We start from the raw sequence: 27,594 nt of genomic DNA, 5'->3' as shown, positions 1-27,594 counted from the left end.
TGAAGGTCCCTGGTTTTTTGGGGTATGGATACAATGCTGGAATCCTGTTTTTATTTAAGTGCTAGAGCTAAAGGTGTTAAAGCTTTACTCGTAGGAATTAGTGCAGTATAGGGCTACATCTCTCCTTGTTAGGAGTTATACAGGTCGTGTCTGTCGGTGAACTGAAAGATAATGGTTGTTGTAGGAGTAGTATGTACATAAAATTGGTACTAGGGGTGTTCTACCATCTACAAGGTTAGAGGGGTGAGCTGCTTTTATCAAGAAAGCGTGTCAGAGGTAGTTTTGATGGAGAAACAGGGAGAAGGGAGAGGCAACATGGTGATGGATCAATGAAGCATATTGATTTGGAAGGTTTTGAGAACCTAATTAGCATAGGGGAGGTTCATTTTTTAGATGAGATTCCTTTCTCCTTGTCTGGTTTGCTGGTGAGGCAGGTATCCTGAAGGAATTTTTAGTAGAACATACCTGTATTTAGTAGAAGGGGCGTATGAGTATTGGATTTCTTGCAAATTATGATGTTTGGAGTCCATTATTGAGAGAGGACTTTGAAGCAGTCCTTAAGATTATTCTGGGTGAACCTGTTAGTGGCATTTTTGTGGTCTTAACCAAGAACTCCATATGAAACAGCAGAAGGCAACAACTTAGTGAACTTGTCTTGAACTGGGTTGAAGATATGAAATGTTTTTTTGTTATGGAGCTACAAAGAAGGAGCAACAACGAGTTTCTTTGGAGAACTGAGTGCTTTGGTGGTGTTGTATGACAACTTTATGTATGAAACATTGTGCCAATATTATGGACTTGGTTGGTTTTTCGTTAGCAGTAAACGCCACTCCAGTGGCACTAGAAGAGCAAGTGAAGGGTGAAGTACTTAAAGGCAACATCGTTGGAGTTGTGAACATGGGAACAATAAAGTCGAATCATGTTGGTGCTAGTATAGGTGGTGTTGGTAATTTCTTTTCTAGTGTAAAATGCATCTTTGGGTGCAGTTTTTAGTGATGGTCGAGTATGGGTTTGCAGTGCCAAATTCTCATGAAGCTATGGCTAGGAAAGTACCAATCACAGATTTTTTGTTAGCAAAGCTAAAAAAGAGAGGGGGGGGGGGTGAATTGTTTATGAAATATTTTTGCACGTATTGAAGGTAGAGTGAAAAGCTATGAAGAATTAATCAATTGAAAATTTGTTCAATCAAATAGAAAACTGTTTTTAAGTTTGATTCTAGAAAATCAACCTGTTGTTTTCACAAAACAACCGGTTGTTTACACTAGCAGATTTGAAAAACAAAGTTAAAACAATTTAATGAGTGTAGAGATAGAGAAATTCACACAAGATGTTTATACTGGTTCACTCTTAACCAAGAGCTACATCAGTTCTCAACTAACCACTGAAAGTTCACTATGTAATCAAACCTAAATTACAAAACATACACCAAAAACAATGATCTTGAATCCCTCAAGAACACACACCACTTTTGGCAAACCACACGATTTCCAGAAACACCTTCTGAAACTGCACCACACCAGAACACACAAAAATACAATGTTCAAGGAAGAAGAGGAACAAAATACACTTGGCTAAATCAAAGCTTAAAGTTTAGAATTACAAAACCCAATCCTATTCCACACTTGAGATGATCCAAAAGATTTTTGAAATTTTGAAAACTGTTTTTGATTGATCTCTCTTTCTTAGTTAATGCATAAGAGCGTAAAACAACATTTTTTATACTCCAATCAAATGGTCAAAGTAATTAAATCAAAAACCAAAAGTTGTTGGAATCATTTAAAACAGATTGGAACCACTTAACATAATTTTGTTAAGGTTTTCAGAAAAAACCAGTTGATTTCTCGAAACAACCGATTGAATTTGTTTGACAACAAAGCCAAAACAAAGCTAAGCTTTTCCAAACCATGTTAAAAATCACTAAGTGTCAAAACCAATTGATTCGACATTTCAACAGGTTAAAATTTCACACCCTTTTAGAAAATCCATCTTTTCAAAAAGATTAAGATTTCAAATGTTAGAAAAGATGGCTTTAAACTAGAAGGGGATGAATTGTTTAAAGAGGGTTTTCGCAAACTTTTCAAAACTAGAATGAATTTATCTCAGGAACCAATTGATTCAGCAATTCAGTTAGCCAAAACAGCAAGCAAAAGCTGTAGTACCAGAAAAACAATCGGTTGTTTCGTAGAAACAATCGGTTGTTTATACCAGCAAACAATAAATAAACTGAATTTAAAGAGTTAGAGATAGAGAGATTGTACACAGTTGTTTATACTGGTTCACTCCAAACCAGAGCTACATCCAGTCTTCTCAGAAACCCTGAGGAAATCCACTAAGCAACCACCACTTGATCACTTACACCACAACCAAGAGAATGACCTTGAACACCTCAAGAAACACACTCTCCTTGGCCAACACTAAGATTGCTGATCTTGAACACCTCAAGAACACACAACCAATCTCAGCAAACACATAAACGAATTGTTCAACAGAGTACAAAGATTACACTTGTTACAGATGATAATCTGAAATCAATACAAATAGAATCCTATTCCAACACTTTGATCAACCACAAACTCTTAGCAATCTCAGCACTTTGAAAAACTCTATGGAAAAACTTTGTCAAAAGATTCTTAATTCTCAAATCTGTTTTTTTGAATTTATTCAAAGATGTAGTTTGTTATCAAATCGTAACAAACTCTTAAATTGCATTAAAAGATTGGTCAAAACATTTAATGACTGGAGCGTAAACAATTAAAACATTTAAAGCTCAGTCAAAGAGAAAACAATTTTTCTGTTATGGTTCCAAAACAAACAATCGGTTGTTTCCTCGAATCAATCGGTTGTTTTGGTACTTTAACAGTTCAACCATTCAAAACAGTTTTCAATCTTTTTCTCAAAACACCTAAATATAAACAATCGGTTGTTTCGACAAAACAATCGGTTGTTTTAACATAGTTTGAAAAACATTTTATTTTCACAAAGATTGAGAATGCTAATTGCTTTAGATTTAATTAAAGGGTGGATTACAATATATAAACTACCTCAGAACAAAGCTTAAACCAGCACAGCAACATCAAGCAAAGCAGAGGCTTCAACATCCTTCAAAGGATTTGGATTCTTCAAAAGATTGAACACCACAAGGTTCAACATCAAAGACTACTAGACAACACACACAACCAACAATAAGGTCTTCAAGCTTTCCACTTGGATTTGGAGACATCAAAGCACCTTGTTCAACAAATATAAAACTGTATAACAATTCATTGTTAATCTTCTGAGAATAATGTTTGCAACAGATGTGGAAAAAATTATATATCTACAAAACAAAGAGATGGATATTAAATCATCTCCAAAGTCCAAACTACTTTTAAAATGTTGAATCACCAAAGCTTCTCATTCACATCTTTTAAAATCTAAATCCAAAAAACATACACTTTAATAGTGCTTACAATTCTTTCAACTTCAAAGCAGAATATGGATAATAAGACACTAAAACGAGGAGAAGTTGATGTGTGAAGAGAGTGATGAACTAGAGATTAAAATATTTGCACTAAATAAGATTGTATTTGAAATGCTTCAAAGATACTATGGAGAAGTGGTACCTGATGAGAATGTAGGCATGTGATAATTGGTGCCATAGTAATTTCCAACTTGGGCTTGGTCTTTCATATGTTTACTGGTTTTCATCAACCCATAAATCTTTAATGTGAGCAATCTTTTCCCAGTCTTCGCCTTCTTCTTTCTTGCATCGCTGATGAAGCAAAGGGCAGTCATTAATGTGGAGTTCTGAAATGGATTCAGGCAGACCTTCCTCTGGCAAGCATTGGAGTACAGGACAATTTTGAATAAACATTGTCTGAAGAGAGGAGAGGTGATAGAGACCCCTATAGTTCAGTTTCTTAAGATTTGGAAAATCATTTATGCATAAATTAGTAAGAGAGAGTGGGAGAAAACCTTCACCCGGAAAACACTCCACATCATCTTTTTCAATAGACAAGGATTTTAGGGAAGGGTTGGTTCCCCAAACCCCCTTCTTTAGTGAGGTAACAATTTTGGAGCAATTGAAGAGATACATGTTTTCTAGATTTGATGGAAAACATTTGTCACACAACTCCACTCCTGGACAATCGTATATTCGCAGAGCATTAAGAGATGGAAGGAGGGAAGACATGCTTTTAGGCATTGATTTCAATTTCTTCAATTCTTCAATCGAAAACGTGTCTAGTTGAGGTGCAAATAATCCTTCATGCGGGAATGATTCAAATTCAGAGCATTTTTTAATATCCAGACTCTTCAAATGATCATGAGGTTGCGCCTGTGATATCATCTGTAGGTTATGACATTCGTCTAAAGAAAGGTTGCAAAGTTTTGGGAATAAGTCCAGAGGGAAGTTTGTGAGAGAGTGGCAACATTGACTGATATACAAATCTACAAGGAAATCGTAGGAATGTTTTATGGGAATATTCATGCTCAAACAAGAATAAATATACAAGGATTCAAGAGAAGTATCATATACGAGGAGCCCTAATATATTAAATGAAGATGTCTCCATCTTCACACTTTCAATTTCTGTCGCCCTTGGAGTTGAAGTCGCAAGTTGTTCACACAGATTAATAAATAGAATCCTTAAATGAGGAAGGTGCTCTGGCAAGTGCCCTTTCAGTTTAGGACAATCTATTAGAGAAAGATTTTCAAGACTTGGAAAAGCACCTGACATGCATTTCCATTCTTCCCATTCCTTCATATCAATAAGCCTCAACATTTCCAAGGATGCAAACGCATTAGAGATATTCCCATAAAAATCGGCATCTATTGTCACTATCTGGTCAAGGCCCTTAATTTCCAAGTGCTTGAGAAATGTCAAAAGTCCAAGGGAAGGCAACCATTGACAATATTTACAGTTAGTTAAGGTTAAGGACACCATATTCAATAGAAATTTTTTAGATAACCAACCTGGAAATTGTGTGCCGCAATAGCCGAAGATTGACAACTGCTCCAAATGTTTAGAAGGTTGCAAATTCTCAAGTACTTCTCTTTCTTTTATTGAATCCTCATTTTTCACTTTCAAATCCCATTCTAAACAGAGCACCACAAGATGTGTTTTATTCTTCATATCCGCTGCTAGTGCATCATAGGGATCCACAATATTTTCAAGATTTGTAATTGATAGGTTTCCATGAAGATCAAGTTGTCCTAGTTGTTGAATATTGAACTCATTATTAGTTTTGCCAACCTCAAACCTACCCATCCATACTTGAAGATTCTTCAAATTTCTAAAAAGCACTGAATCCTTTCTTAAATAAGTTCCCATAAGTTCAAGGCGACGCAAATTTGGAAGTTCATGCAAATTCAAGGGCAGCTCCTTCAAAAAGATACAGTTGTTGAGATTCAACACTTCCAAGTTATAGAGTGAACATATTGAGTTGGGAAGCTTCTCTATGTCTGTGAATGTAAGGTCTAATGAACGAAGATGTATAAGATCGGCTATAGTGTCAGGCACCTCTTTTATGTTAGGACAGGAAGACAAAGATAAGAGACGTAAGAATTTAAAGTTGGAGATCAAGTCTAGTATTGAAATCCCACAATTCCTTGATATGGACAAAAATGTTCGTAGCCTTTTAGCATCACATAAACTCCTATACTCATCACATTCAACAGGATTCTTTATCGTTGAAAAGTGACGGGTAGTCGTTGGTACACTTCCTGGTCTATCAACACCCAACCTGTAGCACATTTCTCCAGAAACATATTTTGCTAAATCATTCAGAAGGTCGTGCATCACAAAAAAAATAATTTTGTTATACATTATGTCCTGCCTAATTGACCGTTGAAAGAATGACCTTGATAATAAATCATTGAAGTATTGTTCACCTACTTCTTCCGGAGACTTATTCTGCTGAGAGCATTGTAGAAAATTTTCAGCCATCCATGATAGAATTAACCTCTCCTTGTCAAACTGATGGTCTTTGGGGAATAACGCACAATAAGCAAAACATCTCTTGAGATGAGAAGGAAGATGGTAATAACTCAACAATAAAGCAGGGATGATTTTACTATTTTCTATCGATAAGTCCCATATGTTGCTTCGCAGTATACCTTCCCACTCAGCAACAAATGACTTTGACTGTAATAGAGATCCTACCGTTTCTAGGGCCAAAGGCAGTCCTTGGCATTTTCCAGCTATCTTCATGCCAATCTCTTTCAACTCATAATTCAACTTAGAGGTGTCACCTTGCACTGCATGTTTAGCAAAAACTTGCCAGCTATGATTTTCTTGTAATTGCTTTAGTTGGTGTATATTGTTTGACTCCAAGGTAGAAGCAACTTTGTTACTACGTGTTGTGACAAGAATTTTACTTCCCTTAGCCCCATATTTAAGAGGAGTTTGCAATGATTTCCATTGGTCTCGATCTTCATTCCATACATCATCCAGAACGAGGAGGAACTTCCTTCCGGTCAAAGATTCTTTCAATCGTCCTTGAACCATTTCTAGATTTCTGCTATCATCAGTTGACTTATAGATTGCCTCAAGAATTGCTCTGGTTAACTTGAAAACATCGAATTCATCAGAAACACAGATCCAAGCTTTGATAGCAAATTTACCCTCTATCATTGGATCGTTGTATAGCAAGTGTGTTCTTACCCATCCCGCCCATCCCCACAATAGAATGTATTGAAAGTTGGTTTTGATTTCCATTATCTGATGTCAGCCAATTAAGGATAATTTGTTTGTCCTCATCTCTGCCATAAATAACCTCTTGAGCAACCAACGATGAGGATTCATTTCTTTTTCCTAACACTTTATTAGCCAACCCATATCGAACACCACTAGAAATTTTGAAATCTTGAACAAGCTTTTGGTCTAAGAGAGATTGTAGATCATCTAGGAGTTCTATGATCTTGGATTCAAAACTGCTTACCTTGCTAGCACTGCTCTGGAATTCAACTTTCAACTGAGTGTTGGAGAATTCATAGTGAATTTGCTCCAACAGATCCTCCGCATCATACAACGCGTCTCTAACCTCATCAAGCCATTCTCTGACCAATGAATTAGTGAACTGCTTTTGTTCTGCATCATCAATCACAGCATTGATGTCCATCAGCTTCCTCTTCAACTTTTTCAGCATCCTCACATCGAGCTTTCTCCCACCAAAGTAGGCGAGAAGTTGATGAGAATCGAGCTTGTCAAATAGGACCTGGAGAACAGCTCCAAAAAGAGCACCACCAAGAGTTTCAAGGACTGGCATGGTTGGAAAGGAAGTGGGGAAATCAAAGAGAAGAAAGGGTTCTGAAAATTGGAAGTGCAGCTTAGTTAAGTGAATGAAGGAGTAAGGAAAGTTAAGGAGTGAGTCATAGTTGATTATTCCGACAGCACCATGTGGGTTTCATAATATTTTCTACCAACTTTATTGAATTAGTCTTTTTCCCATTTATTTTATTAATAAAGACACCCATGTGACTGTAGCTGTTTAATTTTAGAAAATTGTAAAATTAAATTTACAATTACAAATTTATAGAGATTAAAGTTATATATTTGCAAAACTATGAAATGTGATACCTATGGCTACTTTAATCCATTTAGTCAATTTATGGCTAACTGATTTATTATGTATAAAATAAAACCCCAATGCTCACTTAATCATGAAAAGAACAAATAAGAAAAGTGAGTAAAGAATAGAAAACTCTGATCAGACTTGTTAATGTTCACATATTCAATTTTGCCAATTCACTTTGCACGTTCCTTCTCTTTCTTAATTTTCCTTTTACTTAATATAATCAAATTAGAGCAAAAGCTGAGTAGCATAAACACATATATAGGCTAATAAATTGAGTAAGGAGTAAAAGCTCATTATGAGATAGGCTAATAAATCGAAGTTGGAGCATACATAATCAATATTGTCCGCAGATGATAAAAAGCAAAAATTCATTAGCACATTCAATAATAGCGTAATAAATAAGGATAATTTTAAAATAATTATTTAAATTTAATAATATACTATTACATTTAAAACAAATAAAACAAAAATATCTTTTCTAGTGGGTAATTCGTCTATAAAGAATAATATGTTCGACTTCAATGTGCTTACAGTTATTTGATATTAATATTCGTAGTGACAGTTTTTCACCATTTTCATTTTAGATAGGAGTTTCCTTCATCAAGTTGTGTTAAAATTAATACTAATGGTAATACACGGGGTTCTCACTTGTGGTGATATTTTTTATGGGAGTATGAGAGAGTTAATTGGTGGGTTCTATGCTTTTCTCGATATTCAGACCCCTTTATTGGATTTTATAGACCTTTTTTTAATAATACTTTTTTTTATTGGTGACAGATGATTGTTGATACTTGAGGTATGATCTAGCTAAAATGTCAAGTTTTATAATGATATATAATATGATATTTTTTATTTAAAAAAGTAAAATAAAAATAGATATATTTTATAGTTTTCCGCTAAAAATATGTCTTTTTTTTTAAAGCAAAACATAAATGAGATCTAAGATGTGTGGGTGAAGAATGACTCGTATAGTCTTATGGGCAATGATTATTTAGGTTATTTAAATAAATTATTTAAAAATTAAAAGTAAAATACATTTAAATTATAAATTAAAATTTAATTACATGCGCCATTTTAAAATATATCATATGAAAATTTGAAGTTACCATACCTCTCCCTAATTAAATTTATAAGAAATAAATATTAGTAAACATATAAGTTACGTTTCATAATTTTCATAAATAATTTATATTATAATAAAAAATTATGTTTAATTATTAATAATTTCATAAAAAAAACAATTTAAAATAAAAATGGAAATACCCAATTACCATTATAATTCGAAACTTTCATTACTTTGTCAGGTAGGTGTGTCACTAGTATGTGATTACTTTGGTCTGAGTTTTTAGTGATGGTGTAAAAATAGTTAATATCCATTTTTTTAAAGAGTAGTCAAAACATGTACTTCTATTATGGAGTACACTTAAGGATGAAGTTAATTAGTAGATGTGTTATCATGGTTTTTTTTTTTTCCTCTGTGTAGAAAAGTTAAGGAAGTTGTCCATCATTTTTTTCTGGAATGTAATGTAACCTATCAGGTATAGACAATGTGTTCTAAGTGGCAGGGTCCAAGTTACTTTTCATAATAATCTTATACACCACCTTCCATGGTTCTACTTCCAATTTAATTCTAGGAAGAATTGTGTGTGGAAGAGAGTTCAGATAGTTATACTAGGAACATTTGGAGTGATAGGAATATAATTATTTTTAGAGTCCCAATACTTGGACAATCGAAAAGTAGATGCGCCAAGTTACAATCATCTATGTGGCAAAAAATAATAAAATTTTAATGAAACAGGGTGGGACAGATGGTGCGTTGTGCTAGCTGCTGAACATAATGCACATAAGAACTGGTTACTGGAAGGAACTAAAGCCAAAGGACTTGTGCTGGCTTTGGAAGGAGTGCTATAGTGAAGGGGATCACAAATCAGTAGCTGCTAGGATTTCTGTTAGATTACAGTGTTAAAGAAGAATAATCCTTCTAGTAGATTGCCTTGAGGCAGCAAGAAGAATTAAAATGTTGATTCGAACAAACAAGATGAAAGCAATACCTATTTTGCAGAAGCAGTTGATAAATGCAAGTAGCAAACTCCATGAAAGGGAAAGAGATGAATCAGTTGATGGGAAGTTGGAGAAGTTGAGGTTGGATGTGAACAAGGTAGAGGATGTACTTGTGAGAGTGAAGAAGAATGAAGAAGAATTGCTTGACACACTAGCAGAGATCATCTCCGCAAGCTAGACCGCAGGAAGCTGGATGAAGACATGGATGGCATTTGTAAGAGAATCAGAGATTCTGCTCACAAGTTGCTCCCAATGGATGGTTATGTTGACTCATCTAAGAAGGAGAATCACAACGGTGAGCAAAAATTTCACTCCTCACAACAGGTGCAGCAACCCCTGCAAAAGAAAAGGACTTAGAATGATTATCATGGACTAGACTCTCTACCAAGAGATATCATGAAGACTCTCCTAATCTTCACTGAGAATGTTGTCATAAGGAAGAGAATTTTCAATTATTTGTGGATTGGAGAGGGTGTCGTTGAAGGTACAGAGAACAAAATAGCAGAGAAATTGGGTGAGGACTTGATTGATGAGCTTTGTGCTTGAAAGAGATGCTAGTAATGGAAAGGGTCCCTCTATCAATAAAATTCGAATTCTGCCTGAATTCCGTCGTCAGATGGAATTGTCTGTAATAAGAAAAGACGTGCTGGACCTTAATCCTGGATTGGCTGCTGTTATGTTCGAGCTCCAGTGCTTGGAAGGGATGGACCAAATGAGTGAGGTGTATACACGATTTATCCCGTAAGCTGCTGAAGTTGTGGGGCTGAATTACTCTGCTATGCTGAGGAAGGGGACCTTGACCCTTGCACTTATATGTTTTGTTTTGAGACCAAGTGTAGGATAAAAGCTTAGGTTTGGCTAGTTACTATGCAGGGTATTGTTTTTTAGACTAGCGGCTGGTGTTTGTATAAGGGTTGGGATACCCCTAAAGTATCCCTTTAATTTACTTAATTCTTTGCTGATAAAAAAAAAATTTAATTGTTTGTGAACCTAGGTAATTTGGTGGATTTTTTTTAAAATGTTTTAATTTTTTTTGGTTTACGTTTTCATGTTTTCATTTGAGGGTTTCTTTTCTTGTTTGAGCTTTTCTTTTCCAGCCTTTCTTTCTCTTCCTGCTTCCATTCCAACCTTTCTCTTTTCTCTTTCAGTTTTTTTGCAATTGCTAATATTTTCTTGTGCAATGGATGTTTATTTTTTCTCCTATGTTGTCTGTTGTATGGGTTTGGTTTTTCTCCTATATGAGTTTTGTTTGTCATTGTCGGTGTTTTTGAAGTGGGAAGTGATTTTGCATTTGTTTTGACGGTCATTGGGTGGTTCAGTGGTATTACATTGGAAGTGGTGTAGTTCATTTCACCAAAGGCAATACATTTTCTCTTCATTGGTTTATTTTTGAAAGATTGATGTTGTTTAACTTTTGTTAGGTAATGAATAATGTAATGTTTATCCCTGTTATTTGCCATGTGGTGACGCCTGTAACAATATATGGTGATCCAAAGTGGAATTATTGCACAAACACTTTTACAAAATATATTTTTTTATTGGTTTATTTTTGAAAGATTGATGTTGTTTAACTTTTGTTGGGTGATGAACAATGTAAAGTTTGTACCTGTTATTTGTCGTGCGCTGACCCATGTAACAATATGTGGTGACTCAAAGTGAAATTATTGCACACACATTTATAGAATACATTTTCTTTTTATTGGTTTATTTTTGAAAGATTTATGTTTACACTAGTACAAAAAGGGTAAACAAGGGCGACTATTTTACATTTACAAGGGCGGCTATATAGCCGCATTTGTAAATACAATTTATAAGGGCAACTATTTTTGGTAGCCGTCCTTGTATATGCTTCTGAATCAGGGTTTAGGGATTTAGGGTAATGCATTTACAAGTGCGGTTATTACCATAGCTGCACTCGTAAATGTGATTTACAAGGGCGACTTTGGTAAATAGTCGCCCTTGTAAATCACATTTACGAGTGCGACTATGGTAATAACCACATTTGTAAATCCTGCGTTGGATTTATAAGTGCGGCTATGGTAAATAACCGCCCTTGTAAATAGTGGTTTTTTTTAGTGCAATTTGTTTAGAGCTAATTTCCCTATAAATTAACTTGTTCAATTATATATACCCATCTAGACAAATATATAAATTCAGAGAATCAAATATATATTGATCAAAATGTACATTACAAACAGTAATCAAATTACATATAATCCCTACACTATTGATCAACTATCCTAGAGTTATAAAAATTTATGAAATATGTGGACCAAGAATGTCTCACATATGCTATGGCTTCCGAACTCATTGGTATTTCTTTTGTGAATAACTGCGTTTCAAAATAGAGTTGACATAAATTAGTTTTAAGATACATATATGTTCAAGAATTATAAAACTAATTTAACATCATGTTACCTCTTTCCATCCAGTTTTAACACCTAGTCTTACAATGGTAATCATCCATTGCATAACATAATAGCCACACTCATAGCTTCCTGGTTGTTTATTACACTATAATTCAATAAAAAGAAAAAGTTAGTATATTGATAAACAATGAAAAGAGAAAGAAAAAAATTGCAAACCTTTATTGTTATCCAGTTCAAATTATTTGAACTGGATCGACCTTTTAGGATGTTATATCCACGCCATGAACTGGTTAATACAAAAAACCTCGTTAGTCGATGGTTAATTAGTAACATACAAGTTAAGTTTATAATGTACTTACGTATCAATGATATTCTTAAAATTTGTGGATATCTTCTTGTGTAGGAAACAAAACCACACAACAGTCTTATCAACCATTGATAAGACAAGTAACTGCCAATGATGCTTGTATCATGCATGAAAAGAGTTAGTAAATATTTAAAACATGAAATAGTAATAATTGACGACATATAATTTAACTTACTCATTAATATAAGGGCATAAATAAATTTGTTTTCTCTCTTTTTCTAGGGTGTTTGTGATGTATGCTTGGGATGAAAGAATCGACTATAGGTACTATAAGATGATGCATTTGGATAATGCTGAGATGCCTCCCATGAGCTTCCTTACTCGGATAGCTCGGGAGTTGAGACGTGTGATGAAGCTGAACCTTTTTAATTTCGATGTTATTAGGGATTCTGAACTTGTTTTTACTGACTTTTTTGTGTGATGGGTTGTGCAAGAAACAACAAAGGGGTGAAAGTGAGGAGTGTGTGAAAGATGCAATTAGGATTGTGAACGATACTGGTTGTGGTGATAGGGATGAGGGTGCCATTGAAATTTCTCTTTACCTGGAAGACAAAGAGAGTTCTTTACAATTATGAAAATCTAGTATTTAGTGTTCAATGTGTTTATCCTCCTAGTTCAACATCCTTCTCACATTCTTTAATAAACTATCAATTCCCAAACCACTACTGTATTTAGATATTCCATAGGTGCTTCTCAACATACTTGAAGTTGTTTTTCCACCAAAAATATTATTGTTTAATGTTTTCTTTTTAAATATTATATTTAAATTAATCAATAAAAATTGTTAATTTCAAGACAATACACTTTAATTCCTATTACATGTAAAAATTATTTAAAAATATATTTAAAATTTTAATGTTATAAAATAAAACTATGCCCATTTTTTAAATATTCAATAATATAAAAAAATTATGATATCAGATAATATTTAGTAATTAAAATTATAAAAAAAAGTAGTTACACAAAGAGATAGAGAAATCAGAAAAAAAGGAAACCACAACCACACACCGTCACGTCAGCATCTGATCTTGACACGTCACATTTCTTAATCACATCTTTGCCACATAAGCATCATTTGACGCCGTAAGGTGAGATTTAACGGAAAGGACCAATTTGTATACATTTTTAAAAACATAGGGACCAAATTGATTTCTTTAAAAACCACTATACTAAATTGACTATTGCCTCTAAATGTAGCGACACATAAGGTAATTAAACCAATATAGTTTAATTCCAACCCCTTGTCCAGCTGCACGAACACGACCACAGTGTTCAGGTCGTCCAATTGCTTTAACCAGGATATCGTGACGACCTTCAGGAACAAAATTACCTTGGGATTCCAAGGAATCCTGCAAGAGACAAAAATCATTTTAGTTTTTAATACAACTAATGCTTTAAAATAAATGAAAAAAGAAAAAATAAGTTACAATTTTTTGATGATAACCCCAGATTGCTTAGAACTTGGTGCATCCGACTTTTTAATTCGAGCCCTCTTCCATTTTACATGGCAAAAAGGTGGTGATGGAGGAGAAGTGACCCCTGTTTCCACATTCTCAAGCGACGTCCCCTGTCTAGATTGCTCCTTTTCCACCATCAGTGATTGCTCAAGTTTTTGATACCCCGAACGAGAGAGTACGTGTGAGGTAACATTCTTCAAAGCTATCTCTTAAGCTTTTTTCCGATCGTGTCATAATCGAAATAAACAAAGTGAATTAAATAAGATAAACTTATTAATGTTGTATAAATAAAAATAGTTAAGGTTACTTCACTTACCATCTAAGCCTCATTTTGACGGCTTTCTTTAAAAAGACGTCATGTTTCTTCATCAATATGTTTGTACTTTAAACATGGATTTTCGTCTTTAAGGTCGCCAAAAACATATCTTGAAGTCAGTGTTGACTTAAAGTGACAAAATTTAAGTCCGATATTGGATATAATCTTTGATCGTAGCAGTTCTACATCATGAATTTCAAAGTTTGCCAGGAAAATAACATCACCAAATTAAAATTAATCAATGAATATTAAAAAGCATTGTATATATATGGTAACAATAATAATGTAAAGCTTACAAGAACATCCTCCCAGATCATGTTCCGATCGACCTCTGACACCTCATCTTATGAATTAATCAAAATGGAGAGCCTCTCACGAGAAATAACTCCAAGATAGCTCATAAACTTCTCTGCATTAGGACCAAAAGTCACTCCAGTGTTGACGTCAATGTCAACACGTGTCTTCTCACCACCAACACGTTTCAATGCGAGACACTTCAATCTAGTAGGTCCTCAGCTGCCTCGTCCGGATCGTGATATGATTGGAGTCTGATCGTCATCCATATCTGTGTTAAAAAAATTAGGTAACAAACATTAGTTAATCTGCATGAAATTAAAATCATATAAAACAAATACATAAAGTTATAAATGCGTATTTAGGGTTGTATGTGGATTGAATGTTCATATGAAAATTCCTTCACTGTGGTCTTTACGGGTTGTGAAGAAATTAGGTGGATGATTTTTATATGATATTTAGTGAAGAGTTCAATAACAAATGAAATAGAAAATCAATATGCTTCTTAATCTATTTATTCTCGTTCTTTTAAATTGTTGTGTTAAACAACAACACCCCTATTTTAATTTACTGAATTTTCTAACTTTTATTGCTTGCATACGATATTCAAACTCTATTTTACTGAATTTTTATATTATTTAATAATATAAAGATAACAAGCCCGAAATATTTTGGTTAAAAAAATGTTTCAATTTTGAAAATGTTATATGATAGCAAGAGTTGTTATGTAAGTAGTATGGAAGATATTTGCTACAAAATAATTAACAAATATTGTTTTGAAAAATTATAATCCATTTATTCTTAGTGTGTACCCAGTCAAATATCAATTAAATTTCTTCATGAAATTTAATAACCCATGGGAAACAACTATATAGTACTATGTCATAATTGCATGTCAGTGACTTTTATTCTCATCATTTCATATTAATTCTTTTAAATAAGAAATCTAAGAAACTAATTATCATCATAAATTACTAATCTATGTGTAGAATTATTGTTCAATATGGATAAAAATAGGATTATTTATCACTCCACAAGAAGAATCTTTGTGTTTAAGTATTAGGGTTTATGTATCAACTAAATAGAATTAATTTACAAAGTCAGATATTTTGCAGAGCATGGACCATTTCTCCATTGCATTAATTAGCTGCAACATTTATGTGAGTAGGTATGGTGATAATAGTACTATACACATAAATATTTTTTAATATGATTTTCATTCATAATTCTTAATTATAAAATAATACATGACTAATTTACACATTAAAGAATTGATTCATTATTTAAAGATAACAAGTCTATTTATACTAATACACATTTATATTTTAATAAGACAAAAAAATATAGTTTCATTTTAGTCTCTCTCTCTATAGGTTCAAATAAATTTGAAATATTTATACGATTGCACTTATCATTTTATATTTTATATTTAATTATTTAAAAATAAAATTATATGAAATAATTGTTTGATTATAAGAATGATAGTACATATTATCTCCCATTCAATGCTGACTAGTCAAATATTTGATAAAATAGTTTTTTTAAATAAAATTTATACAATAATCTACAACACCGATATATAAACATTATTTTATTTACTAAATGATTTATAAGTGTATCAAATATACTCACACTATCTCATGCTTTAATCCGTCTGAATTATAATAACATAAAATCTCATTAAAGTATTTTAAAAGATATTAAAATTTTAAAACTAAAATATCAACATAAAAAGAATATTTTTTTAAAAAAATACGTAACCTTCATTTTAATGAAAATACGTAAAAATAAGGTCAGATCCAAATAAATAATTTCATAGATATTTTCTAAATTACTTTTACAAATACATCTTTATTTGATTTTCTTTTTAAAAAAATAAATATATTAAAAAATATATTAATTTTACATATTTAATTAAAGATAAACAATCTTAATATGGATGTTGTAGGGTACACATAATGAATTTCCCGAGACAAGTCCTGAACCCAAAATTTAGTTTTGAAGAAAATTCTTTTATAAGGTTTAATTTCCCATATTTTTTTTATAATAAATTAGGGTGGTAACTCTTCTATTTTTTAACCTTTCCTATTTGAGTTTGGTTGCGACAATTATGTAGGATAGTGTAACGAGAACAATATATATTTGTTTTAGTCATTAACAAGATTTAAAAAAAAAAAGAGTTTTTTTAACCTTTTATTTATTTCAATTTATCACTTCCAATATTTTTAGTTTTAACTTGAATTTCTATATTTTTAAAAGTTATAAAGAAATTGTATAACAATATAAATTATTTATCATGAATCTAAAAGTAATTGACATATTGAAAAACATTTATTTATTATAAATTATAATTATAATTTAATTTGTACTTTTAATTTTTTTTATAATTATAGTTGTACATATACTCGTCTTGAATTCATTCTAGTGCAACAAATTTTATTGACTTATTCAATTTTTAGTTTTTTTTTGTTTCATTTTGGTATTGAATCGGTCTGTGTTCTAATTGCTTTGTTGTATTAACTATGGCGAAAGTGTCAATAATTGCTTATGTGAATTATTTTGTTGAAGAAATTGAATAGGCCATTATAATATTGTGAAAGCAATATGGCACCATGTCATATAATTGTGTATTCATAAGTTTTATTCACCATTTTCTCAATGCACTTGCTTGTTTTGTTAGTCTTATATTTTATAATTAAAGATTTTAATTCAGAAATTTAAGAAAATAATTATCATCCTCAATTACTAATCCGAAGAAAAATATTAAATAAATTATAAAGTTTGTAGTTAAAATCTTTATAGCTAATTAAATACCAATTTAGAAATTATTTATCAATAATAGAAATTAATTTAAATATAAATAGTTTTTTTCTAAAATAGTATATAGTTTAGTTAATATAACAACTAATTATTTTTGTCTTTAAAATTGATTTCTATTTGATAATTATCTAATAATGCAAGAAAATCTAAATATTATGTAAGTACTAGAGCTTAGAGAGGCTATAGAGGGACTTTTTTTGGGGATGGGGCTTGGAAGGTAGGAAGATAGCATGGGCCTCGTGGGACAAAATTTGCGAATCAAAGGGAGCAGGAGGACTTGGAATGTTAGAGTTAAGCAAGTTTAACATGACTCTTTTAGGGAAGTGGATCTGGTGCTTGGGTAGCGGTGAAAATGATCTATGGAAAGAAGTGGTGGTTTCCAAGTAAGTGTTGAACAAGATGCTTTGATGTCTCCAAATCCAAGAGGAAAGCTTGAAGACCTTGTTGCTGGGTGTGTGTGTGTTGTCTAGTTGTTTGAAACTTGTTAATTCACTCCTTAAGTTGATCCAAGTTCATTTGAATCTTTAACCTTTTGAAAATATGTGTTTTTTAAAAAGCTGTCAAAAATTCAACAGGTTGTTTTTCAAAACAACAGGTTGTTTTACCTTAGCTGTTTTTGAAAAACTTGGTTGACTTTGCTGTCAAACCAAAAGAATCGATTGTTTCGACAAAACAACCGATTGTTTTTCTGCAAACCTTAACAGAATTCTGTTAAGCGGTTTTAATATGTTTTAAATGATCCTAACTAACTTGCCTCCTTTATTAAATACTTTTGACCACTTGGTGGGTCTATATAAAGGTGGTTTTACGCTCCTAATCTTGAAGTAACAGAAAGAGTTTATCAAAACAGTTTTTCCAAGATTTGAAAGAGCTTTGGATCATTCTTAAGTGTGTGGTATAGGATTGGGTTGTAATTCTGAACTTTAAGCTTTGTAATACCCAGGTGTATTCTATTCCTTTCTTCCTTGATTACTGTATTTCTGTAGTTGTGTTGCCAAGGAGTGTTGTGTGTTCTTGAGGTGTTCAAGATCAACACTCTTGGTGTGGTTTGCCAAAGGTAGTGTGTTTCTTGAGGGGTTCAAGGTCACTACTTTGGTGTGTGGTGTTTGTAATCTGGTTTTGATTGCATAGTGGAATACCCAGTGGTTTTTGGGGACTGGATGTAGCTCTTGGTGTAAGAGTGAACCAGTATAAATTGCTTGCGTGTTTATCTCTTACCCTTAACTCTTTAAATTTTGTTTTTAAGTTGTTTTTATAAACTGCTGATAAAAACAACCGATTGTTTCGAAGAAACAACCGATTGTTTTTCTGATATCATCTTGAAACAGTTTTGGTTCTTTGTTTCTTTGATTTCTTTCTCTGTAATTCAGCATTGATTTTCATTATACCTTCAAAGTTTGCGAAAATCCCTCTTAAACAATTCACCCCCCCTCTCGTTTAAGGCCATATATTCTAACAGTATGGTGGTTGGAGAAACCCAAGGGCTTAAAGGAGTAGCAGGTTGGATTTGTTATGGTGGAAGGATTTGAAGGCGATCTAGAGGTTTGAGGGGTGGAAAGGAAATTTTGAGGACAATATTCTCTGGGAGGTTGGGAATGGGAGGGAGATTAATCTGTGGGAGGATATTTGGGTGGGGAACGAAACACTTAAAGATAAATTTTCGAGACTCTTCCCAATTTGTTCTCGTAGGGAAGCCAAGCTAAGGTAAGGAGGAGAGTGAGATAACAATCGTGAGTGGACTTGGAAGATAGGATGAAGGAGGAGTTTGTTTGATTGGGAAAAGGATCAAGAGCAAGAGTTGATAACGCTTATGGAGAGGAAGACTATTAATGAAGAAAATGAGGATAACTGGGATTGGAAAGGAAGTGATAGTGTAAGGTTTACAATCCAATCTGCTTACAAAGTTTTAAAAGGTGAAATTCAGGGGGAAGATAGTTATATGTATGAGAGGTTCTGAAGGATTAAGGCATAACCATCCGCTCTTGTTACAACTTGGAGGGTGTTGGAGGACAAAATTGCGTCTAAAGTTAATTTGGTAAAAAGGGGGATAATGGTGGAGAGTAGTATTTGCAACATGTGTGGGAAGGACGCAGAAACAACATCTCACCTATTTTGTACATGCAGGGTAGCTTGGTTGGTTTGGTCCAAGTGTTATGAGTGGGTGAGACTGACATCAACTGTTCATCAGGACCCAAAATTGCACTTTTCACAGTTTAGCCGTGTGCAGATAACAATCATAGGTGAATTGTGTAAACAAAGAAACAAGAAGGTTTTCAAGAAGGGACGAATAAACTACATTGAGTTCTTCACAATGGTGTAGTTGCAGGTTTGGTCATGGGTTACCTCAAAGGTACGCTTAACATGTTTTTCTTACTATGATTGGTGTCTCGAACCATTGGTATGCATGAGATCAATAAAAAAGAAAAGTTAGAGGGTTAAGATTGTGATAAGTAGGTTTCTTAACTTTTAAGGTGGTTTTTTTTGTATCTTAGGGTGTGTGGTATGTGTCGTGGTGTCACGTCGTCTACTCTTAAAACTTTCAAAGCGAGTTGTAGGTTAAAAAACACATCACTTTTTGTATAAAGGTTGAAATATTCCTAAAATATCTCTATTATTTATTCTGTTCTTGCCGATAAAAAAAGCTAGAGCTTATATACGATATATACAACCAATAATAAATTTTTAATCCAGTGACACATAATTTCCCTAGTTTAATTTTTTCTTTTATGTTTCCTACACGATATAAGGTATTAAAAATAAAGAATGTTGATTTAGATTTTAGGAATTTAATATATTATTAATAATATTATTATTGTCATTTAGTATTTCTTTCATATTTGTGATGTCTTTAAGATGTCCCTGAATATGTCTTTTGCATCAGAAAAAAATGGAATTAGGCTCACTAAATGTGTATTATAGACATAGGGATCTTTCAATCTGTTATCTGTTATGCGTGTAGATAACAATAACTATCTCATCAAAATAATCATATTTTTCTTAATAATGTCTTTCTCATTTGATCCCTTTCTTAGATTCTCATTTTCTTTCATAGAAACAATTTGGTAAAAAACCTGTAACTAAAAACTTTATTACTTTTAAAACATTAACCAAACATTCCTACCTTTATATTTCCAGCATCATTTTTTTTTTCTTGTAGCAAATATGATATCAGAATACATCAAAATGGAAAACTGTCTGATTTGATATACATGGGTTTAACAATATATATATATATATATATATATATATATATATATATATATATGTGTGTGTGTTACTTTTTGTCTTATTCAAACAGTGTAGGATCAACATTCTGGCCTATGATTTCAGAAAGTTGCCAAGTCTTGAAGTGGTCTTGTATTTCTTATTGCTTTTGAAAGCAACAAAGGAAAGAGGTATCTATGAAAGTTTCCATTACCTTGAAAAAATGTTAGAGACAGTTACATCATTAATGGAAATTTTTGATGTAGATGCATCATCCTCTAAGGTCATTCTTCCTACTGAAAACCCTAAACCTTTTCATTTTTCAACCAAACGTTTAAAGATATGTTTGGTGTAAGTAGAACTTACTATGTGCCCATTACTCGTCTTGTATTTGCTTAGTTCTGGCTTTTCTCAAATGATCTTGCCAATCTGATATTTTAGGATTCATCTCATTACCTAATAAAACATTACTAGCTTTGAGATATCTGTGAAGAACTTTTAATCAAGAATCCTCGTGAAGGTATAAAAGACCTTTTGCTATCCCATGTATGCTTAATCTTAGTCTTTTCTTTCTCTCGTCTGAGGATATATACACAGAAGATATATACAGACACTATGAACAGCTAAAATATGTGTAAATTCTGTTGAGTATTAACTATGATAACGACCGTAGTTTAAAAACTAAAGATACAAAATATCATACGAACAAGAATTGGTGCTACCTACTAGTTATATACAATAAATGTCCTCTATACTCCTAACTACTTTTAGTCCCACTAATAGCCGCACCTTTTGACTTGTTTCCATAGAGACAAGACTGATTATGACTCAAAATATTGAAGAAAAAATTGAAGCAAGCGATACAACATGAACACTGTTACCTTTGTCACTCATTCACGTAACTAAGCTGCACTTCCAATTTTCACAACCCTTTCTTCTCTTTCATTTCCCCACTTCCTTTCCAATCATGCCAGTCATAGAAACGCTTGGTGGTGCTCTTTTTGGTGCTGTTCTCCAGGTCCTATTTTACAAGCTGGATTCTCATCAAATTCTGGACTACTTTTGTGAAAGAAATATCGACGAGAAGCTGCTGAAGAAGTTGAAGAGGAAGCTGATGGACATCAATGCTGTGATTGATGATGCAGAGCAAAAACAGTTCACTAATTCATTGGTCAAAGAATGGCTTGACGAGGTCAGAGACGCTTTGTATGACGCGGAGGATCTGTTGGAGCAAATCGACTATGAATTCTCCAAAACTGAGTTGAAAGCTGAATTCCAGAGCAGTGCTAGCAAGGTAAGCAGTTTTCAATCCGAGATGTTAGAACTCCTAGATGAACTAGAATCTCTCTTAAACCAAAAGATTGTTCAAGATTTCAAAATTTCTAGTGGTTTTGGATCTGGGTTGGCTAATAACGTGTCAGGGAAAATAAATGAATCCTCATCGTTGGTGGCTCAAGAGGTTATTTATGGCAGAGACGAGGACAAAGAAATGATCCTTAAGTGGCTTACTTCTGAGAGTAACAATCATAACCAACTGTCAATACTTTCTATTGTGGGTATGGGCGGGATGGGTAAGACCACACTTGCTCAACATGTATACAACAACCCTATGATAGAGGGTAAATTTGCTATCAAAGCCTGGGTCTGCGTTTCTGATGAATTCGATGTTTTCAAGTTGACTAGAGCAATTCTTGAGGCAATCCATAAGTCAACTGACGATAGCAGAAACCTAGAAATTGTTCAGGGACGATTGAAAGAAGAATTGAATGGAATGAAGTTCCTTCTGGTTCTAGATGATGTCTGGAACGAAGACAGAGACCAATGGAAATTATTGCAAACTCCTCTTAAATATGGGGCTAAGGGAAGTAAAATTCTTGTAACAACACGCAATAACAAAGTTGCTTCTACCTTGGAGTCAAACAATATACACCAACTAAAGCAATTACAAGAAGATTACAGCTGGCAACTTTTTGCTAAACATGCAGTTCAAGATGACAACTCGAAGTTGAATTATGAGTTGAAGGAGATTGGCATGAAGATAGTAGAAAAGTGCCAAGGACTACCCTTGGCCCTTGAAACAGTAGGATGTCTTTTACAGTCAAAGTCATCTACTGCAGAGTGGGAAGTTGTAATGAGAAGCAACATATGGGACTTACCGATAAAAAATAGTAAAATCATTCCTGCTTTGTTGTTGAGCTATTACCATCTTCCTTCTCATCTCAAGAGATGTTTTGCTTATTGTGCGTTATTCCCCAAAGACTATAAGTTTGAGAAGGAGAGCTTAATTCTCTCATGGATGGCTCAGAATTTCCTACAATGTTCCCAGCAGAGTGAGTCTCCAGAAGAAATAGGTGAACAATACTTCAATGATCTACTTTCAAGGTCATTCTTTCAGCAGTCAGTTAAGTACAAGGACACATGTTTCGTGATGCACGACCTTCTCAATGATTTAGCAAAATATGTTTCGGGCGAGATCTGCTTTAGGTTGGGTGTTGATAGACCAGGAAGCATCCCAAAGACAACCCGTCACTTTTCAACCGTAAAGAATCGTGTTGAATGTCATGAGTATAGGAGTTTATATGATGCTAAAAGGCTACGGACATTTCTTTCCATATCTACTGATTGCGGGATGTCGATACAAGAGTTGATCTCCAACTTTAAGTTCTTACGGGTCCTATCTTTGGATTTGTGTGATGACATAAAAGAGGTGCCTGACAACATAGGCAATCTTATACATCTTCGTTCACTAGACCTTTCGGGTACTGACATAGAGAGACTTCCCGATTCAACATGTTCACTTAGTAACTTGCAAGTGTTGAAGCTGAACAATTGTTTCAATTTGCGAGAGCTGCCCTCGACTTTGTATGAACTCCCAAATTTGCGCCGCCTTGAACTTATGGGAACTTCTTTAAGAAAGGCTCCAGTGCTTTCTAGAAAATTGAAGAATCTTCAAGTATGGATGAGTAGGTTTGAGGTTGGCAAAAGTAGTGAGTTCAATATTCAACAACTAGGACAACTTGATCTTCATGGAAAGCTATCAATTAGGAATCTTGAAAATATTGTGAATCCCTTTGATGCATTGGCAATGGATCTGAAGAATAAATCACATCTTGTGGGGTTAAATTTAGAATGGAATTTGAAGCGGAACAATGAAGATGCATTAAAAGAAAGAGATGTACTAGAATATCTGCAACCTTCCCGACATTTGGAGCACTTGTCAATTGGTGACTATGGTGGCACACAATTTCCACCTTGGTTATCTGATAATTCTCTATCGAGTGTGGTGTCCTTAACCTTGGTGGGTTGTAAATATTGCCAACAGTTGCCTTCCCTTGGACTTTTGACATTTCTCAAGCACTTGACAATTCGTGGCCTTGATTGGATTGGAAGGATAGATGCTGATTTTTACGGGAATAGCTCTTCTGCATTTGCATCCTTGGAAACATTGACCTTTGATGATATGAAGGAATGGGAAGAATGGCAATGCATGACGGGTGCTTTTCCAAGTCTTCAACGTCTTTTTGTGAAGAATTGTCCCAAACTGAAAGGGCACTTGCCAGAACACCTTTTTCATTTAAAAGAGCTAACTATTGATGACTGCCAACAACTTGTGGCTTCGATTCCCAAGGCTGTAGAAATTAAAGGTGTGAACATGAAGCCATCTCCATTTGATATGATTGGCCACCTCGTATCTCATACTCGTCTTCAAACCTTGAGTATTTACCGTTGTCGGGGCATGAATATTCCCATAAACCATTGCTACCATTTACTTGTAAAATTGGATATCATTCAATCTTGTGACTCTCTCACAAACTTTCCTCTAGACTTATTCCCAAATCTCTGCGACCTTGGTTTAAACGGATGTCATAACTTACAAATGATATCACAACGACATCCTCATGGTCATTTGAAGAGTCTGACTATTACAGAATGCTCTGAATTTGAATCATTTCCCAATGAAGGATTATTTGCACCTCAGCTAGAGACATTTTGGATTGAGAAATTGGAGAAACTCAAATCAATGCCTAAACGCATGTCTGCCCTCCTTCCATCTCTTGATGATTTGTCCATACACAATTGTGCAGAAGTGGAGTGGTCTGATGGATGTTTGCCATCAAATCTAAAAGAAATGCATCTCTTGAATTGTTCGAAACTTGTTGCCTCACTAAAGAAGGAGGTTTGGGGAACCAACCCTTCCATAGAATTTTTGTCAATTCAAGAAGAGGATGTGGAGAGTTTTCCTGATGATGGTGAAGGTTTGCTCCCAGTGTCTCTAACTACTCTAAACATAAAAGATTGTCCAAATCTAAAACAACTGCACTACAGGGGTCTCTGTCACCTCTCCTCTCTTCAGACAATGATTCTTCAAAATTGTCCTGTACTCCAATACTTGCCGAAGGAGCTGTCCGAATCCATTTCCACTCTCCAAATTGAAGACTGCCCGTTGCTCAAACAGCGGTGCAAGAAACAATAAGGTGAAAACTAGGGAAAGATTGATCACATTGTTCTTAAGGAGCAAGGTAAACATAAAAGAAGAAGCCCAAGTTGGAAATTACCAAGGCACTGAATCTCATATGCCAACATTTTCAACCGGTGCCAATCCTCCACACTATCTTTGAAGCATATCAAATCATTTTCATCATGCATCAACTCATCATTTCTGAGATTGCATACCAAACAACCATGAACATTCTATATAAGAAAGCTAAAACACTATCACCAACCAAAAACCGTGAGAGAACTAGTATGTCTTATTTCTTATATACTTCTTCAAATTCATTCGAACTGAATTTGGGATCAAACTCACAGAATCCTAATAGAGATATTAGTTCAAGGATTATAGAAGAATATATTCTAAAAATTACTTCAAATTCCATGAACTTTATTTTTGTTGACACCGTTGGGAGCTGGCACTGCGTGATTACATGGCCTGGGTAATACCATCATTGGGATAAAACAATGTGAATTTCGGAATTAGTGAAAGAGGAAATCGAGCAGGAGTAGAAGAAGGAATGCAATAAGGCAAAATAGCACACCACACCATTCTTCGACGCAGAGAGTTTGACAAAATCGCCGCACAGCAGTGTTGAGAAATCGCTGCCACTGTTGGAACCAGAAGGGTTGAAGGAGGGAGAAGAAGCGCGATAGTGGTAAGGGCTTTTGATTTAGGGTTTTTATTTTTTAAATTTAGGAAATTTCAGCTTTTGATTTAGGGTTTTTTCTCTTAAAATTTAGGAAAATTAAATAGCATTCTTTAGACGTACGAAGTAGCTTCTAACTTAAACACGGGTGAGTGTTCATAAATTAATTATATTTATTTTTATAAATTGTCCTGTATTTATTTATTTTTGAACTTGATGAATAGAACAATGAGATAACATTTGTAACAATTATCAAAATCTTTGTCGCAAACATTGTCATAATTAAAAATGATGTTATGTAAAAAGAAAAGAAAATTAAAGTAGTTTTTGTACTAATTTGAGATTTGATTTATATAAAAATGTGATATTATCCTTCTTGACAGTGACTTAGGTATGTATGTGTTCACTTTCTTTATTGTTGATTGAGTCGGTAATAATCGATTTTATAGTATATCATTGTTAATGTTTTCTTGTTGTCTTGTTTCATTTGTCTCATTTTCATTTTTAAATGAATATCACTAGCAAACATGATAGTAAGTATTGTGGTTTTCAATTTAGTGAGATATTCTTATTTTTGGATATTTGGTAAAAAAATGACAAACAATCACATACTCTTATTTTTGGATATTTAGTACATTTTTTCAAACATTCAAACTTATCAGTATCCATGCTTTTTCTTTGTTGTTGTAGAGCGTTGCTTGTAAATATGAGGAGATTTTGAAGATGAGTTCAAGAAGCAGAATCTCAAGTTATGTGAAGGATTCTTTATTTAATTTTTGTGTAATTTAGTTGAAAATTTATTGTGAAACTTGGAGATACAATGGTATAGAAAATATAAGTGTGATTTTCTTGAGTTGTTGATAATATTATGGTGTGTTGAAATTTTTATGAGATAAAACTTTTGTGAGGTAGTCTCAAAGAAATGTCATATTTCAATCAAATTTATGGGTGGATAACTATTTAAACCTAGTATCAACATTTATTTGTAAAGATATAAATGAATAGTTAATTATTTTTACCTTGTTAGTAAATTTGTCTTAGTTCCAAAGAAGGATTATTTTGCCTTCCTTGAGACCTTCATCACTAACAAACTTAGTAAACAATCTAAACATTTCATGCATATACATAAACTAACACATAACTCTTCACATAATTGAATACAACAAACTACCTAGGCTTAATATTTTTTTTTAGAATAGTCAAAATATTAACCCATCTTCACTAATAATGATCAAAATAAATAATTTTATGTAATTTGATCTTAATATCTAATGAGATTGGTTTGAATATCATGAATCTTTTGTGTGCAAAACAACACACACAACTAATCGTAAAAATTTTCACTGGTAACCACAAATGCCTACCATCACCATTTATTTACAACAATACAAATGTACATTTAATTTAATAGAGAATAGTGAGCAAGACACATGTTTTCCAAATAATAAAAGAAAAACAACAAATGGGTATGAGCAAACAATAATTTCTAAACAGATGCAATAAAAAATATTCAAACATACAAAATTCAAACTTCTACTCTGCAAACCGGCTAGTTCCAACATACAAAAGGCACATTAAGTGAATACAAACAAGGAAAATCCACCTTCACATGTTCAAAATTCAAACAATCACAAACTTTAATTAAGGTAATCTATATAACAGAGTGCGTGCGTAATTAATCATGAACAACTTTGGTTTTAGCATGTTCGAACCTAAGAATGTCAAGAATCATTCTCTATATGGCTATTGGAATCACATCATGTGGTATCATGAGTCTTAGGTTCATTCTTGTTTAATTGTTGAGTTGTGTGCACTTTCTTTCAAGAGCTCTTTACTTTCTTGCAATTTAAGTTTCTGTTTAAGGCTTAATTGAGTATTCTTGCTGTTTTCTTAATTGTGCCTACCAAGTGTTTGTGTTTTTTCCATTTTGAATCCATACAAGTTTTGTCTTAAGTCATGTTTTTCCATAATTGTCATCACTTCTTGTAGTACTTTTATTGCTTTTGATT

General features: G+C 33.4%; 1 protein-coding gene and 1 pseudogene across 2 annotated transcripts; one reads left to right on the top strand and one right to left on the bottom strand.

The window, feature by feature from the left end:
- Positions 1-2,262: 2,262 nt before the first annotated feature.
- Positions 2,263-7,356, bottom strand: LOC137810661 (putative disease resistance RPP13-like protein 1; annotated as a pseudogene).
- A 13,724-nt stretch (positions 7,357-21,080) lies between these two features.
- Positions 21,081-26,530, top strand: LOC137826315 (putative disease resistance RPP13-like protein 1). 2 transcript variants are annotated; one of them, XM_068632255.1, is made up of 3 exons: positions 21,081-25,594; positions 25,680-25,733; positions 26,276-26,530. In XM_068632255.1, exon 1 carries the CDS (start codon positions 21,412-21,414, stop codon positions 24,916-24,918), a length of 3,507 nt encoding a protein of 1,168 aa, XP_068488356.1. In that variant the 5' UTR covers positions 21,081-21,411; the 3' UTR covers positions 24,919-25,594; positions 25,680-25,733; positions 26,276-26,530. The 2 variants fall into 2 exon arrangements, with proteins under 2 accessions (XP_068488356.1, XP_068488348.1); XM_068632247.1 differs by lacking the exon at positions 25,680-25,733.
- The last annotated feature ends 1,064 nt before the right edge of the window (positions 26,531-27,594 follow it).

Source organism: Phaseolus vulgaris, chromosome 11 (genome assembly GCF_000499845.2).
Source record: "Phaseolus vulgaris cultivar G19833 chromosome 11, P. vulgaris v2.0, whole genome shotgun sequence".
Classification (NCBI taxonomy): domain Eukaryota; kingdom Viridiplantae; phylum Streptophyta; class Magnoliopsida; order Fabales; family Fabaceae; genus Phaseolus; species Phaseolus vulgaris.
This window is presented reverse-complemented; position numbering and strand designations above follow the sequence as displayed.